At 43.0% G+C, this 16,576-nt stretch overlaps 1 protein-coding gene, 1 long non-coding RNA gene and 1 pseudogene across 2 annotated transcripts; 1 reads left to right on the forward strand and 2 right to left on the reverse strand.

The window, feature by feature from the left end:
• Positions 1 to 693: 693 nt before the first annotated feature.
• On the reverse strand, positions 694 to 1,838 carry LOC4340729 (RING-H2 finger protein ATL52). The gene has a single exon (XM_015787132.3). It carries the CDS (start codon positions 1,486 to 1,488, stop codon positions 967 to 969), a length of 522 nt encoding a protein of 173 aa, XP_015642618.1. The 5' UTR covers positions 1,489 to 1,838; the 3' UTR covers positions 694 to 966.
• A 7,634-nt stretch (positions 1,839 to 9,472) lies between these two features.
• LOC4340730 (uncharacterized) lies at positions 9,473 to 11,664 on the forward strand. The gene is made up of 3 exons (XR_010742144.1): positions 9,473 to 9,770; positions 10,490 to 11,155; positions 11,237 to 11,664. It is a non-coding gene; the product is annotated as an uncharacterized lncRNA (long non-coding RNA).
• LOC4340731 (probable LRR receptor-like serine/threonine-protein kinase At3g47570) lies at positions 10,294 to 14,744 on the reverse strand (annotated as a pseudogene).
• Positions 14,745 to 16,576: the final 1,832 nt, after the last annotated feature.

The following is a 16,576-nucleotide window of genomic DNA, read 5'->3' on the forward strand; positions in this document are numbered from 1 at the left end:
TTTTTAGGGTTTGATTTTCATATGATGACGAAGGGATGTGTATGATTTGTTTGTATAAATATGCAGTGTTTTAAGTATAAAGAAATGAATATACCGTTTCAAACATTCAATCACAAGTTCCATGGCATTGCAGTGGTAAGCCATTTCTCTCTGGCCTGGCCGATCGTAAGGTCGAATCCTGGGTTGGCCGCCTTTTTTTTTTTCTTTTCTCGCTATTTAGGCTGCTGTCCATATCACCGTCCACGTCACCATGACATCCACGTCGCTAGGGGTCCCACTGTCCACGTCACCAAATATCCATCTGTGATATTTATTCGAAAGCGTCATAGATAATTATGAAGGTGACAAATGGTTGAGATTGTCACAGAGTTAGCATCTAATTCTCAAACCGTCATAGGTGTACTACGCGATGACAATTTCAGAAACCGTCACCAGTAAACCGTCATGTACTAACATATTTCTTGTAGTGAAAGAGGATGAGCTATATACTAAGATCATAGGTATCGGTTCTTAACTAGAACCGGCATGTATATCTGAAGCCATATAGGTGCCAGTTATTATAGTGAACCCTCCAATGGCTACTTCCGATGGTGAAGATCTTAAAGGTGTCGGTACTTAAATAGAATTGACACCTTTCTCGGATAGCGATGTTGGTTCTAAAATAGGCCCCACATTTTAGAACTTTGATGAGATAGAAATAAACCCTACACTTTTTATTTATGTCCTCATATCACTTAAATTAAATTTGATGGTAACTAGTTATAGTTTAATTTGTTTTTTTATAACTTGTAAAAGTTAAAATTTAATTTACATTTTTATAACGATATAACACATGTTAATACATCATCTCAAATATTTTTAAATTTTTTCATAACTGTTTGACTAACATACGAACAACCAGAAAACGTCCCCTCCAGTTGAAAATCCACTGTCCACGCGCCCACACGAAACCTAGCTAATAACCATCTATCTTTCGGCGACGATCTCCCCCGTGGCGGGGCTACTACTCCTCCCTGCCACGGTGGTCTCCACGGCCGCCGCCGCCGCCGCCATCTTCCGCTCCCCCTCCGGCGCCCGGCCAACCACGTCGGCGCGGCACACGGGGCACCACCGGCTCTTCCTCAGCCACGAGTCCACGCACGGCGCGTGGAAGCTGTGCTCGCACCGCGGCAGCCGCCGGCACCGGTCCCCGGCCTCCAGCTCCTCCAGGCACACCGCGCAGTCCCCGCCGCCGCCGCCCTTGACGACGTCGTGGCACGGCAGCGCGCCGATCTCGTCGGCGGACAGGCCCTTCCCTCCTCCTCCTCGGGCTCCACCGCCGTTCCCCTCCGCCGCGCGCCCGGGCGCCGCCTCCTCCTCGCCGCGCGACGCCCCGCGCCCGCGCCGCAGCGCCCAGAAGACGACGACGATGTGGACGACCAGCATCAGCGCGACGCCGGCCACCAGGAGGAAGATGGAGATCACCGACGACGACGACGGCGACGCCATTATATTCTAGCTAATAACTAAGCTACGCAGCTCGTGGACCTCCATGTGCTGCAGCCATGGATGCATCGTCTTTGCTTCTTCCGCTGCTCTTGCTTTGGATGTGGAGACAGATAGCTAGATATATAGCTAGCGTTGGATTGTTCAGGAGAAACCAAAGAGGAGATGACGACGACGACGACGACTGTAACTGTTAATTACTCAACCAGATCAGCATGCAAATTAAGCTAGTTGAGGAGGGAAGCTAGGCATGCATTAAGTGAAGTAGTTAACACACTCATCGTCACTGCTGATAATTCAAGCCAGGAGTGACCGAAACAGAAGGGACAAACATAACAGTTCAGTGTTGCAAGCCCAAATGTGCATGCCTGTTAATTGGGGTGTTTTAAATGTGAGCTTAGAGCATCACCAACACTTCCCCCAAATTCCAAATCCAAGAAATCTTTTTAGGAATCTCTAATCAGGAGTTAGGATTTTTTTAAAAAAACTCTTATTTTTAATAGTTTGCGTAAAATTAGCTCTCTAAAAAAAAAGTATGCCCACCTTCAACCCCCTCCATGCTATTGTCCTCTCCATCCGCGCGATCGGTCCCTCCCCCTCTGCTTCACGCTATCAAAGATTGGAAGTGGTTGTGCGCTCCCAACTTGTGGAGAGCTTAAAAATTGGATAAGGGGCGTTGAAATTTTCGGGAATTGATTGGGGGGGACTGTTGGAGCATGATTTTTAACCTAGAAATCATATAATTTTTGTGTTGGGAGCTGTTGGTGATGCTCTTAGTTAATAATCTGTACTCACCCTATAGCCTATAACATAAGTAAGGTGTTTTGGTTTTCTTACTGGTTAAAATTTTCTAACTTCGATAAGTTTATAGAAAAATATATAAACATATAAAATCAAGTTAGTTTCATTAAAATCCACCCTGAAATATGTCTTGATAGTGTATTTATTTGGTATATTACTATAGATGTTAATTATCTTTTTACATGGTAAAAGTAGAAAATTTTTATTTAAGATAAAATTAAATTAAAATGCCTAACAATATGGAACTGAGGGAGTATATTGAGATGGATTATAGTTACTTGTTTGATGTAATTGCCTTTAACATTTTAATATTTGATAAACAACAACTTTAACCTATGAACTGGATATAACGTATTTTTTTCTAACCTTAACTTGATTTGCAAAACTAGTTATAATGATTATAGATTTAATTTTTTCATGACTATAAAAGGTGGCCAAACATGGAGGAACACAACAACCGTGAATTGAGCCATAATAATCGTCTCTCTCATGCCTATCTCGTTCTACATACTACTAATTACTCCCTCCGTCTCATAATATTAGGGATTTTAAGCTTTTGCTTACAACGTTTGACCACTCGTCTTATTAATTTTTTTTTGAAATTATTAATTATTTTATTCGTGACTTACTTTATTATCTACAGTACTTTAAGCACAACTTTTCGTTTTTTATATTTGCAAAAAAAATTTGAATAAGACGAGTGATCAAACGTTGCAAGTAAAAACTGAAAATCCCTTATACTGTGAGACGGAGGGAGTAATTGTTTTGAGAAGATGCATCCATGATCCATGCTGAATTAAATTGTCATACCAAATTGCAGATAGAATTCCTTTAAGAAAAGGGGAAAGATAGACGACAAAGTAGGGCAGCAGGGGGCAGGGTATATACTCCCTCCGTCTCTAAATAATATTTGATGCCATTAACTTTTTTTAAAACATATTTGACCATTCGTTTTATTCAAAAACTTTTGTAAAATATGTAAAACTATATATATACATAAAAGTATATTTAACAATGAATCAAATGATAGGAAAAAAATAATAATTACTTAAATTTTTTAAATAAGACAAACGGTCAGACATGTTTAAAAAAGTTAACGGTGTCAAATATTTATGGACGGAGAGAGTATATTTCAGTTCTTAATCGGATAATGCCATTGGAAAAGGTAAAAGATATTGTGTTCAAAAGCGGCATGTTGTGTGTGCATTGTTCCAATTTGATTCACTACTACATTTTTTTTATTATGATCTTTTTGATTCGCTACTACTTGTCTTGCTACCGATGGATAATGGATATGTATGGAGGAGTAGCTACCTAGGAAATGGACCGCTAGTCCAAATTTTATATGGGAAAGTTTGTGACATTAGACGGACCTCCTTTCGTCAGCACGATATGAAAGGATGTGCCCAGCCCGTGACAGTCACACTTTAACGGTGCATGGTTTTGTCACCCAAAACAGGGGGACTATGCTACATCGCATTTGCAGCCGACAAAATTGATGAGCTGAGATGCAAAGCACGGTCAAGCTAGTTAATTACTTCCTCCATTTCATATTACAAGACTTTATAGCATTGTCCACATTTATATAGATGTTAATGAATCTAATGTGCCTAAATTCATTAATTAACATCTATATGAACGTGAGCAATGCTAGAAAGTCTTATAATCTTAAACGGAGGTAGTAGTTAATTAGGTGCGATGCAAACAACGACGGGAGAAAGGCAGAAAGCTAGCTCACATTTTTTTTTAATCTCTATGATCAGGGCTACTGTCAATAACTTCCTGGTTAATCAGGGATTAATCATGAGCTATGCAAGCTACCTAATCCTCAGGTTGAATTTACTTACTTACTGGGCCAGGATATTTGTTAATCACCTGGTTATTGCAAGATCAGTGTCACTTTTGAATGGATATGGTCACTATGAGTATATTTGGTCGCTCATATCCTCCATGCCTATCCTATCTCTCTAATCCTCGCTAAGTTTAATCTAGTGAAGGACATACACACGTAGCTATTGGGTTTTTCACATCGGACAAACCTAGACACAATGAGATGTTGTTTGGTTGGTTGCATTAAAAATACCAAATGTAGAAGAGTTTATTTGGTTATATGGACTTTCAGAATAGTTACTTCTCTATTTGGTAGGGTGTTGATGCGAAAAACACACACTGGACTGGGAGATCTGTTTAACTCCAGTACAGGTTCTAAATCTTGCTCTTGGGTTCAAAGGCATGCCAGTTGATTTGATCCAGCAATCAACAAGAAAAAAACACAAAGAAATCGTAGTTAAATCCATAAACGATAGCCGATCGGTTAGGGCCGATGACGTATCGTTCAAACTCTGAGCCGCTGGTATTGATAATAGATTGGCGATGAAGAATAAAGGAATATAAGGTTAAATCTACTCGATCGGCTGTAGATATTAATGATATATAATCATGTTAATAAAATATATTTAAGCTAAGCGATTGGGATATATCGAACAGTATGTCGAGACAGTATAAATCACTTATACTCAAATGTACTTTAAGATGACAATTATATATACATTTATAGAGCCGATCAAATAGATCTAACATGTATCGGCTAATACTCCGATACCACTCTATATTAAGATATTGAAACAAATAAGATATATCAGACAGCACACCTGATATACTTTAATGGAACAAGATCTTAATATAAAGGGCAGATTTAGCATGTCAATCAAGCATACAATAAATAAAGTAGCTAAATCAGGTAAGATCGGCTGAAACCCCGATGCTATCTTCGTTAGAGATCATAAAACAAGCCAGATATTGCAGTTACGAATATTACTTAATAGATCGAACTCAACCGATGCAGCATTAAGCATAAGGATAAATACAAGATCTAAGCAAGATGATGAAAACCTTAGAAAGATGGTAGATATGCTATATAATCTAGATTAATAACGAAATCGAACCCTATCGGCTACTCTCCAGTGATAGATACTAGCCGATCATAGATTAAATCGTGAAACTAATAAAGGTTATGAAACATATATGATAACTTGACGATTCACATAAACAAGATTAGAGTAACATGAAGATGCAAGCACTAATCCCGAGAACGCAAGCTGACATAACAAGTTTACCTCTTGTTGAAGATTGAAATCGATGCAGCTCAATCCGAAAGCAAGAACTCGTCGAAAACATTGAAAGTAGAAAAGGGTGGCGATGCGCTGAAAGTGTTATTGAACTGTCGTTTTTAATTACATGGGTTCGGGTCATATTTATACCCGAGATACATGATAGGTCCTTACCGGACACGACTCTTATCTCTAACAAACTCTAAAATACAAACGAATCTTCACGGCGGACTCTTGCCGAAACATATCTCTAAAGAAACTATTCAAAATATCCTAATTAATAGATACAATTGCCTATCTGTGAGCTTACCTCTATCGTGGCAATCCTGATGTAGCACGTCGATTGATTCCGGAAACGGTTTCATAACCATCTCAACGAAATCGGCCGTATCGGCTGTATCGGCTATCTTCTGTCCGACCCATCTCAGCCGATGCCCTCGCAGCCGATACGTACTCTGTTTTCTGAACACAATCCTTCACCGAATCTACTTCGATTCTGATGTCGAACCTGGTTCATGGTTTACTAAATTTGGTCGTTAACAAGGGTTATAATATATCATTTTTTTAAGAAATATATTAAACACCCAATATAACCATAATAACTCAAACGTCGATTCTTTTTTTTTTAAAAAAAGAGTATAGTGCATGGATGACCTCTAAACTTATGTGAATGCATGTGTCATATAGGTCCTTGAAGTTGTTATGTGTATCATATAGGTCCAAACGGGTTTCAACCTATTCCGTACGCTGACGTGGTATGCTATAGTAGCACCTATAGTACGTGCCGGTGAGATCCATGTGTTAGTCACATATAGAAACAAAATTAAAAACATATTTTTCTCCTCTCTCTCTCTCTCTCTCGCACTCTTAATTTATTATCTTTCTATGTGACTGACATGATATGTGGGTCCCACTGACACGTAGGCAATACTGTAACATGCCACTTTAGGACACGGAGCGGGTTGGAACCTGTTTGAACCTATATGACATCCAGGACAAGTTTGGGGACTTAAAAGTATATTATGAAATTTCAGGGACCTATATAACACACAAGTTTAGAGACCACCCGTGCACTTCACCCTTAACAAAAAATACAATAGTGTTTGACCCTCAATAATGGAGCGGCCCTTTTTACAACAATTAGGTGGAAAAAGAAAAAAAGGAAAAAGGGAAAAAGAAATAAAGAAAAAGGAGAGAGGACTCGAGAAGAGCTTTGTCTCATCGTCGTTGGTCTATTCGCCTGTTCGCCATTTAGCACCACTCACCACCGCCAGAACCACCAGATCCGATGGGCACGAGCTCAAGGCCACTAGATCTAATGTTGGCGAGCTCGTGGCCATGGGATCCTGCATCGCGATGGCTGAAAGAGAGGACAACGGCCACTAGATCTAATGTTGAAGGCGGCAGCCGGTGAGAAAGTAGTGAAGTGGCGTCAGTAGTGTGATGGAGGTGCGGTAGCGCTCCTCTTCCCAGATCTAGTAGTGATGGGAAGCAATGCCAACCAGATCCAGTTAGGCGAGTGGTGGGGCGATGAAGATGACGGGCGTGCCTCGATGAAGATGACGACAACGACCATGGAGCGATGGGAAGACACCGCTGATGTGCCTATTTACCCATCGCAGCCCTCCGCCCACCACTCCTCGCTGCATTGGATCTGGCGGCCGGCGACAGAAGAAGGTGCGGGACGATGGTGGCCAATGATTGAAGGTGCGGGAACTACTTGAACAGGAGGGATGTAGCAGCAAGGTGGATCCATCGTGCACCATTCCCTCCATCAAGCTCATTGTCCCCATCTTCATTGCCTCATCGCTTGCTGGGGAGAAATGAGGAGTGTCCAGGAGCAAGGTGTTGACCCCATAGCCTATCCTTGCACATGTGGGCCTGGCCGAGTAGCGAAGCTCAAATTGAGCATTCCAACTTAGCTTGACTCGGGGTGGTGGTGTGGGGGGGGGGAGGGGCTTTTTGCATCCGTTCGTCCATGCTAGGAGCGACATGCATGCAACCAAATGACAACCCATTGCATCCGTGCATGCGAGCCAGGTACCATGCAGGCAACCAAACATGCCCTATGGTTTGGTCCCTTACGGGCCCAACCTTAATATGTAATACCACCCCCGCCTTGCCAGTGCTAGCAAGGCCCGCCGATCACCACCTCCCTCCATCCTACTCTGTATGTGTTGGGGCATCTTCTTTTATTCCTCAAGTCAAATAAGAACCCAATCCCCTACTTCTCATCCTCTGTCAGTCTGTCTCTAGCTGCTTTTTTTTGTTGGGGGTAGTACACTACCCCTATCTGTGTCCCGTCCCTTCCCTTGCCTCCTAACCACTTCGACAACAAGTAGTCGCTAGCTCACACTAGCTTAGTGCTCTCCTCCTATACTGTGGCTAAGGTGGCTCCCTACCACCTGGCTAGCTAGCAGGGGCACAAATCCAAAAAAAATGGCCAAGTATCCAGAGGCGGGGAACGTGCCGAGGGTAGTATGGGTGGGTATGAAAATACTGAATTCGGTCAATTTGTCTAGTACCCTCGGTTAAGCAAATAGATCGGACTGAGCAGATGAGCTGTCCCCCATCCCGCATCACCTTGCTGCCTCCATTAAGCACCTTGTGACATCCTGGCCCAATCAGGATGAGGCATGTGTAGCCCATGTGAGCTGTGTGCGTATGTTTAGTACAACCTTGCTAGTTTAACAAGGGTGGAACCAACTTACAAGGCCGTGTCCCTCCAACTATACCACTCCCAGATTAACCCTTTTACACAAAGCGAGAACGAAAATGTAAGTGTGGTGGTATGTGTAAGTGGGTCCGCCCGTCGGATGGACTAGCTATGCGGTTCTGAAGGGAGGGCTGTTGCACACCCGCACCACCTCGTTGCCCCCATCTAGCACCGGTGCGGTAGGCCACTAACCACATATCCAACCTTCCTCCTCCACTCCTCCACATCACGTGCTCCCTTACAACAGTGTGTTCGCAGGACGCCGCTCCGAGCCTTCGATGCTTGCGTGTGTGCTGGCAGTAGCAGAGATCCATGAGCGATGGCTGGAGATGGGTTCATGTGTTTTGTGATTTTTGACGATTGTGTGTTTGTTTGGTTTTTTGATGATCTTGGACTCTGTGTGATGCTTGCATCCCTAGATGATCTTTTTGGATAACTCTAGATGATTTTGGTCATGATCGAGACCGTATTGCTTGGTCCTAACTTTTTTTTAATGTAAGTCAATCTTAATTTTGAGATGACCAAAACTTCCTCAATGACCGAAGACTGAGATGGAATCCCTACCCCTAGAGGATAGGCCCCCTCCTACATATTCTTTTTATGTAGGATTATTTAATTAAATCGATAATTAACATAAATAGTGTATTAGGCACTCTCCATATCTCTTACCTCTCATCTTGGGTCAGTAGATGCCGGTGTCCCATACATGTCACTATATCATAACTAAACTTCTTGTGCTCTCAACATCAAGCACTTCTATATACTTTTGTTTCTATATCATTATATGCTATCATTTAATTAAGATTGAATAGTTAGTTTGGTCCTTAAACTTTTACTTCTGAGTCAAATTAGTCCTTGATATTTCATAGTGGCCAAAGGCTGAGTGCCTGTTTAGATCCCCTGATAAAATTTTTCACCCTATCACATCGAATGTTTGAACACATGCATTGAGTATTAAATATAAACAAAAAAAAAACTAATTACACAGATTGCGTGTAAATTGCGAGACGAATCTTTTAAGCCTAATTGCTCCATGATTTGACAATGTGGTACTACATTAAACATTTGTTAATTAGGCTTAATAAATTCGTCTCACGGTTTATAAGATGAATCTGTAATTTGTTTTATTATTAGTCTACATTTAATACTTCAAATGTGTATCAGTAAATCCAATGTGACACGCTGAAACTTTACACCTTTGGATAAACACCCTCTTAGACCTGAAGAAAGGACCATTTTGGAAATACTATATTATTCACTGGGATCCAATTCACGTTCGTCTTGCAAATTTCAGGACCACAAAATTAATATCTGTCAAATCCAAGGGGCTTTCTAAGAAATGTCAGGATCAGGATCGGTTAGTTTGGTATCATCTGAGCCATTGGTTCGACCGGCCGGCGAGGAGTTCCACGCGCCGCCGCCGCCGCTTCTCCTCCAGCCGCCGGCGGGGCCTCCCTTCCTACCCAAGCCTCCGCCGCCGTTCCCATCTCCTCGTCCTCCGTGCCACCGCCGGCGCCTCTTCCGCTGAATCCATCTCCACCTCCTCACCTATTCGCTAACGCCGCCTCCCATCCTCTCTTCTCTCCGGGCTCCGGCTAGATCCAAGTCGGCGTCGAGATCCAGGGCTCGAAAACCCCTCACCTATCCAAGGATTTCAGGTAGTGATCTCTGCGAATTCCTTGAAACTGCATGCTTTTTTAAAAAAAACTCCTGTGGACACTTTAACAATCCAAAATGATAAAGTAGTTAATTGGCTTATTTCCTCACTTTTCTATCTACCAATTGGTTCGTTAATTCATATAGATATATCTTAATTGCTTAGTAAAGATTATCTCTTGGATTGTTGTGTACTCGTCGATTTTTGATATTATCGAGCCGTCCCGAAATAATGGCTATAGTTTCCATCTTCCATTGGGTAGTGTTCATTGTTGTCTCCGTTTCAGCGTTATAAATCAAACATTGTGCAAATTGTAGATAGAAAAAATTGTGAAGATTGAGGAAAACTATCCTACGGCTCAATGAGCAGAGCCGGTATGTCAGACAACCAGTGAAGTCCATGTCTTATGCCCAATGCTTGCACTCAAACCTCATTCCTTTCCTAGGTTAAAGTATGCTGTTTTATTTTGGCCTTGGTGCACATTTAAGCACCAGATCTTTTACTCCCATTTTCATGTCCGCAAATTCATGAACCAGCAGATTAATCATACATGTACACCAATTAAATATTGTAACAGAAGAGATATATATTCATATTCAACATATATGCATAGAGGTGAAGAGTAATCGGTTACTGGGCATGTTGCTGGTGCTATTCTTGTTATTCTTAACGCCCGATGTAGATAAGGATGCCGAGAATAATTCATTCTTCTGTGTACAGCGACGAGGGCTATGGTTCACTGCTGGGCATTGCTGCCTGTCTTTGCTGTCGATTTGACATAGTCCTTCCTAATCTTCTTCAGCATCACGACCACATCCTTCATTTCCATCCTTTGCTCTGGGGAGTCAGCCGAGCAGAGCAAGCCCAGCTCGAAGACTGGCTTAAGGAATCCATCAATGCTACTGGTAGAACAAGAGGTGTCCTGTAGAAGCTGGCCATCGACAACATGGACAAGATCTATAGGAAATGCCCAGTGAACCCACTGCCTGATGCTCAGATCTCCCACAAACATGGCATCTGTGGGTCTCTTCCTAGTGAACACTTCAAGTAGCATGATCCCATAGCTGAACACATCGCTCTTCCGTGACGCTTTTCCAAGAACCCCATACTCTGCACAAGAAAATTAGATTAATGACAACTGATTGCACCACTTAATTGTTGTGAAAAGATCAACTGGGTTGAGTAAGAGTACAAAAGCTACTAAGTACCTGGTGCCATGTAACCAATTGTTCCTGGCATGCTTGCAGAGATCGTAGAGTTATCATCGCCTAGTAACAACCTCGCAATGCCAAAGTCTGCCACATGTGCCGTCATTTCATCATCGAATAGCACATTACTAGGCTTCAAATCACAGTGTACGACCACCTCATAGTGCTCATGGTGCAGGTATTCCATTGCCATTGACACATCTAGCATAATATCCAACCTCTCGAGAAAGCCTAACTGCATCCTTTCTTCCGAGTGTAGGAGTGCTTCTAAGCTACCCTGAGGCATGTACTGAAGAACCAATGCTCTGAACTCCAGGTTGGAGCATGTGTTCAATATCTTTATCAAGTTGCGATGTCGAGCCATTCGAAGCACACGACACTCAGTATCAAAGCTTCTCATGGCATGTTCCAGATGGTTGTGTATAACTTTTATGGCAACCACCAAACCGCTACTCAACTGGCCCTTAAAAACTTTTCCGAAGCTTCCAGATCCCAACATATTGTCTTCACTGAAATTATCGGTAGCGCGAACAAGCTCATGGTAGGAGAGTAATTGGTGGCTGATCATGTCAAGCATACCAGAAGAAATATTTTGATGCTTAACTTTCTTTCTAATTATTCCATATAGGCAACAAGTTACCGCTGCAACTACTATGATTATACCCGGGAGTAAAATATACTTTAGTATGTGTCGATTTCTTTTGGGAGAGGTTGTTTGGCATGGAGAAAATCCTAAACGGACAACACCACATAGCCCTGAGTTCCCTGCCAAGGATTGCAACGTGATGTTTGAGAAGACACCTCCTTCTGGTATCTGACCTTCAAGCTTATTAAAAGACAGATTTAGGTTAGCAAGGCTGGTAAAATTGGCCAGGTATTTTGGGATGGTACCAGAAATGTTGTTATGGGATATATCCAAAATTTGCAAGCCAGATAGGTTACTGAAAGAGTCTGGAATGGAATCATGGAATTCATTGACAGATAAGTTCAGGTATCCTAACATCTGAAGATGTCCAATTGAATCAGGGAGGCTACCGACAAAGCGGTTCATATAGATATCCATGTAGTTAATTTGTTTTATATTGCCTATATCAACTGGCAATTCACCACTGAAGAAATTTTGAGATAGATCTAGCAGGATGAGCCTATCAAGATGAAATAAGCTCGGTGGTACTGTTGATGATAATTGGTTATGACCTAATGCTAGGTGCTCTAACTTGGTCAAATTACTGGGGTCCAATTGTAAGCCAGAGAACTTGTTGGTTCCAATGTATATTAATTCAATATTATTTAGCATGCCAGTGTTTAATGGGATGGAGCCAGACAAGTTATTTGTCTCCAAGTTAAGGAATACAAGATTCCTCATCATCATGATTGATTCTGGAATTTTACCATGCAGTTGGTTTCCCCCGAGATCTAGCACCTGAATCCCAGTTAAATTCGAAATCATAGCTGGAAGTTCACCGGTAAAGCTGTTCTCAAATGCAGAGAATACTCGCAACAGACTTGACAGATTCCCTACACTGCCTGGGAGGCTCCCGGTGAAATGATTCGAGTAGATGTAAAGGGTAGACAGATTTATACAGTTGGAAAGTATGGATAGAAAGTAACCGATATCTCCCTGTAGGTTGTTTTGTGCAATACTGAGTTGCTTCAACGAGTTCATGTTACCAATTGTTGCCGGTACTGAGCCATCCAACTGGTTCTCTGCCAATGAAAGGATTGTCAATGCTGATAGGTTACCAAGACAAGCAGGAATGGGACCTGTTAGTTGATTGGTTGTAAGATCCAGCACTGAAAGTTGGCCTAGTTGTCCAATACCCACAGGGATGGCCCCTATTAGGTTGCACATTTCAAGGCCTAGTCTGGTTAGCATGGTGAGGTTGCTAAGTGCAGCAGGGATTGGGCCAGCATCAAGGTGATTCCTACTCAAAGAAACATCACTGAGATTCGTCGACTTGGCCAGCCACGAAGGGAAAACACCCTCAAATAGATTGTCACCGACGCGAAGAACTTGGAGGTACGGACACGCTGCGAGTCCTGGTGGAATTTGACCGGTGAATCTATTATGGGAGATTGAGAACCACTGCAGAACCGGGAGGCTGAAACTTGTGTTGCCCGGGATGGAGCCGGTCAAGCTATTAAAGCCAAGATCAACAACAGTTAACCTAGACATGTTGAAGATGGCTTGTGGCACTGGCCCAGTGAGATTATTGTACTGCAGCTCAAGCAACTCGAGCATTGGCAAAGAGCCGATGCAACCTGGTATAGGTCCTGACAGGCTGTTGTTGCCAATACTGAGATAAGCTAACAAAGGCGTGTTGTTGAATAGACTGTCCGGTATCGAGCCAGTAAGGTAATTCCCAATGAGATCAATGCTGCGAAGGCGGCGCAAGGCCTGTAGTTCTATTGGGATTGGACCGGATAGCTGGTTCGACGGGAGGTGGAGTAGTTGAAGCCTCATGAGGTTCCCTATGGTGGCTGGGATGCCACCTGAAAGGGCATTGTGGCCAAGATCAATGAGCTTGAGGCGATGTAGCCTTCCTATATCATCCGGCACCGAGCCCGTGAGGCCGGTATCGGTGAGGTTGAGGACGGAGAGGAAAGAAATGTTACCGAGGTGAGGCCCGAGCTCTCCTTGGAGAGGAATGCCCGGCAGCTCCAGGGCGGTGACGCGCTGCCGGTGGCGGCTGCACGAGACACCCACCCACTGGCAGAACGGTGTGCCAGCGGTCCAGTTGCCGGCAAGGATGTTGTCAGGATCGGAGAAGTGCACTTTCAAAGCCAGAAGCGCAGCGAGGTCGGTGTCGCTGCCATTGCTCTTGCTCAGACCTAGAGAAGAAGCAGAAGCCACAATGGACAGAGCAATCAACAGCGCAACGGAGATCCATACCGGCAATCCAATCGCCATGTCTGGGTGTGTGTGATGCATTGACAAGGAGTGAAGTAACTTCACTGGACGAACAAGTTGTGGTTTTATTTAGCAACTCGGTGCTTTCAACGTCTAGGACGAAGACCTTGACTGTTGCTCTCAGAAAGTGCAAGAAACTGTAACACTTTTGATAATTAGGAATGCTAGTACCACAGACTTGCTGGAAAATAATGTCATCACAGACTATATATTCAACCGATCACAGCGTGCACGACAAGCTAGATATGAGAGCTGTCTCTCTCTCAGCCATCAGCCATACACTCACTGAAAAATAATTTTCTGTCAAACAACTTGAAGGCAACCTTAGTCTTTGTCGATTGGGTGGTTAGTGGCGGGCCTTATCAGGAAAAATGTCTAGTACAAATTTAGAAACTACTGTTGGGTACATAATAGATGTCTGAGATTTGTCCACGTCACCCTGACTATTTTTTTTTACTCCAAATTTGTTACTCCTAGACTTATCTATGCGTAATCTTTTTACTTCAAAAATGTGAACAAATCTCAAACGTCTATTTGAATATCCAACGATAGTTTTTACGTTTGTCCTACATATATATATAGAGTTTACACTACATATTTTTCCGTCTTGTTAGCCTTAACAAGACAGGATACACGGCCTGTTCAGTTATGTAGTTATCATACAGCTGTCAGGTCCGTTTTGCGTGACAGCGTGAAGATGTGCACCCTGAAGGTCTGTGATGCTGTTGTCTTTTGGACCATTTGAATGTTTTTGTTTACCTGGAAAGTTTGTGTAAGTTTCTCTGATGATGCTGTGCCGACTTATTATCAGCTGGAATGATAATTTAATTTGTCTTAGTAGTTCTGATGCTCTGCTTATACTCTTAGGAATGTTTTGTTTGTGTAAAGACTTCGTTCATGCTCCTTGGCTTTCTCCAAAACCCGGGTCAATAATAAGAAAAAAGTGCTCTTTCACCTCCCCCCTGCACGCACATATAATCATGCATCCAAACCAATTTCATGTAGGTGTCGGTATCAGTTTACTAAATCGATCAGACGATGGTAGCTTAGCTTATGTTCATTCACCAGTGTGCCTTCATCGGCAGCAGATGAACACAACCTTAGCTCGGCTGTCTTTTAATTTGATTGACATACTGTGCCCATAGTCAGGAAACTGGGTCGAATTCAGCGTTCCTTAACCCGGGACTGCCATCCCCCGTCTTAGACACACAGGTCATTTTCATTTCCCCACCTTATAAAAACATCTTACAAGTAGCGTATCACGGTTTCTCGACTCTGTCGATCCGGGAACTTTGTGAGTGCCTAATCTAGTATGCTCTGCAAATCGTAGCCGATCACGTACGTTCTCTCCATCCACCTGCACCCACTTGCACTTATCTACGCACCACAATCTCACTGCAACATCAATGGTATCACTACTACAGAGAATCTAAAAGGGGTTGGTTGAAAATCTCATATAGGTATCGAATTTCCCAACAAGCATCTCGCAGACGGTACCAATGAGAAAGAATCAAAGGTATATTGGTTTTGGAACCGGCACTTATAATACCTACAACGAGAAAAGAAAAATGAGTCAACTCGATGAATCGAGCTAATGAATTGACCCCATCATCACTCCAAATATTGCAGTTGAGATCCACATTAAAGGCATAAAAATCGAGAAGCCATGGAAGAAAAAATCAAGAACATTCATTACATTTCGCTCAAAAATAAATCAAGAATATTCATCACATTGCACACAACAATTCATGTTTGGATCCAACATGAACCCATATGCCCCAAATCACGAACTCCTGCATATTTCCCTTCTCAAAAATCAAGAAACCCCAACGCAAAAACAGAAAAGTGGGCACCGGCGTCATCACTGGTGAATCCCCGCAGCAGGGGAATTCGCAGTTGAAGTAGTCCTTCTGTGGATCCATCATGCCATCCTCTCTCGCCGCCGTGGTGATCCCGAGCTTGAGGGCTGTCGGAGCTGGCCCCCACAGCCCCGTGTCTCCTCCTCGACCTCACGGGAGAGATGGAAGGATGAGCCGGACCTCCTCGTCGCCACCGTGTCAACCTCCCACCGACCGGATCTGGTGGCCAGGGCGGGACGACGTAGGGGAGAGGGAGAGGGGCCGACACCGCTGCGTATGGGAGAGGCGTGGTTCGGGAGAGGAGAAGATGAGGCACGCGAGGTGATAAGAGCGTGATTTTTTTTCTCATGCTCCACGCCCATCGGCTCAATTCAATCAGTATTGGTTTTTTTAAAACACCAGCACTTGTACGTACTCAAAGGTGCTAGTTTTCAATAGGAATCAACACCTTTCTCTGACAGGAGTCATAGGTGCCAGTTCGTATTAAGAACCGATACCTATCTCTTTATAAAGGTGTCAGTTCTACCGGATGGCGCCCTATGGGCATGTGCCTCGGACGGGGGTTTGTAGGTGCCGGTTTTAGTATTTCCGATACCTACAGCATCGTCACTGTTGTATATTTCTGTAGTAACGTGTAGGGATGATCGATTAGTCGATGCACACAATATATCGTCAGATAATTTAGGAAGGGATCAGGAATAACTTAAGCTAGTTAACCTCGTGTAACACCTTGAAAATTTCGGTTTTAAAATACGAAACTAAAAATTCGGAATAACCAAAAATCTTTTCTAACTTCCTTGCATGCTGGAATTTATTGGATGTTATTTCC

This window comes from Oryza sativa, chromosome 6 (assembly GCF_034140825.1).
Source record: "Oryza sativa Japonica Group chromosome 6, ASM3414082v1".
NCBI classification, from domain to species: Eukaryota; Viridiplantae; Streptophyta; class Magnoliopsida; order Poales; family Poaceae; genus Oryza; species Oryza sativa.

What these genes read in the sequence shown, in the direction of transcription:
- LOC4340729 (XM_015787132.3), bottom strand. Translation starts at nt 1,488, where the DNA reads ATGGCGTCGCCGTCGTCGTCGTCGGTGATCTCCATCTTCCTCCTGGTG.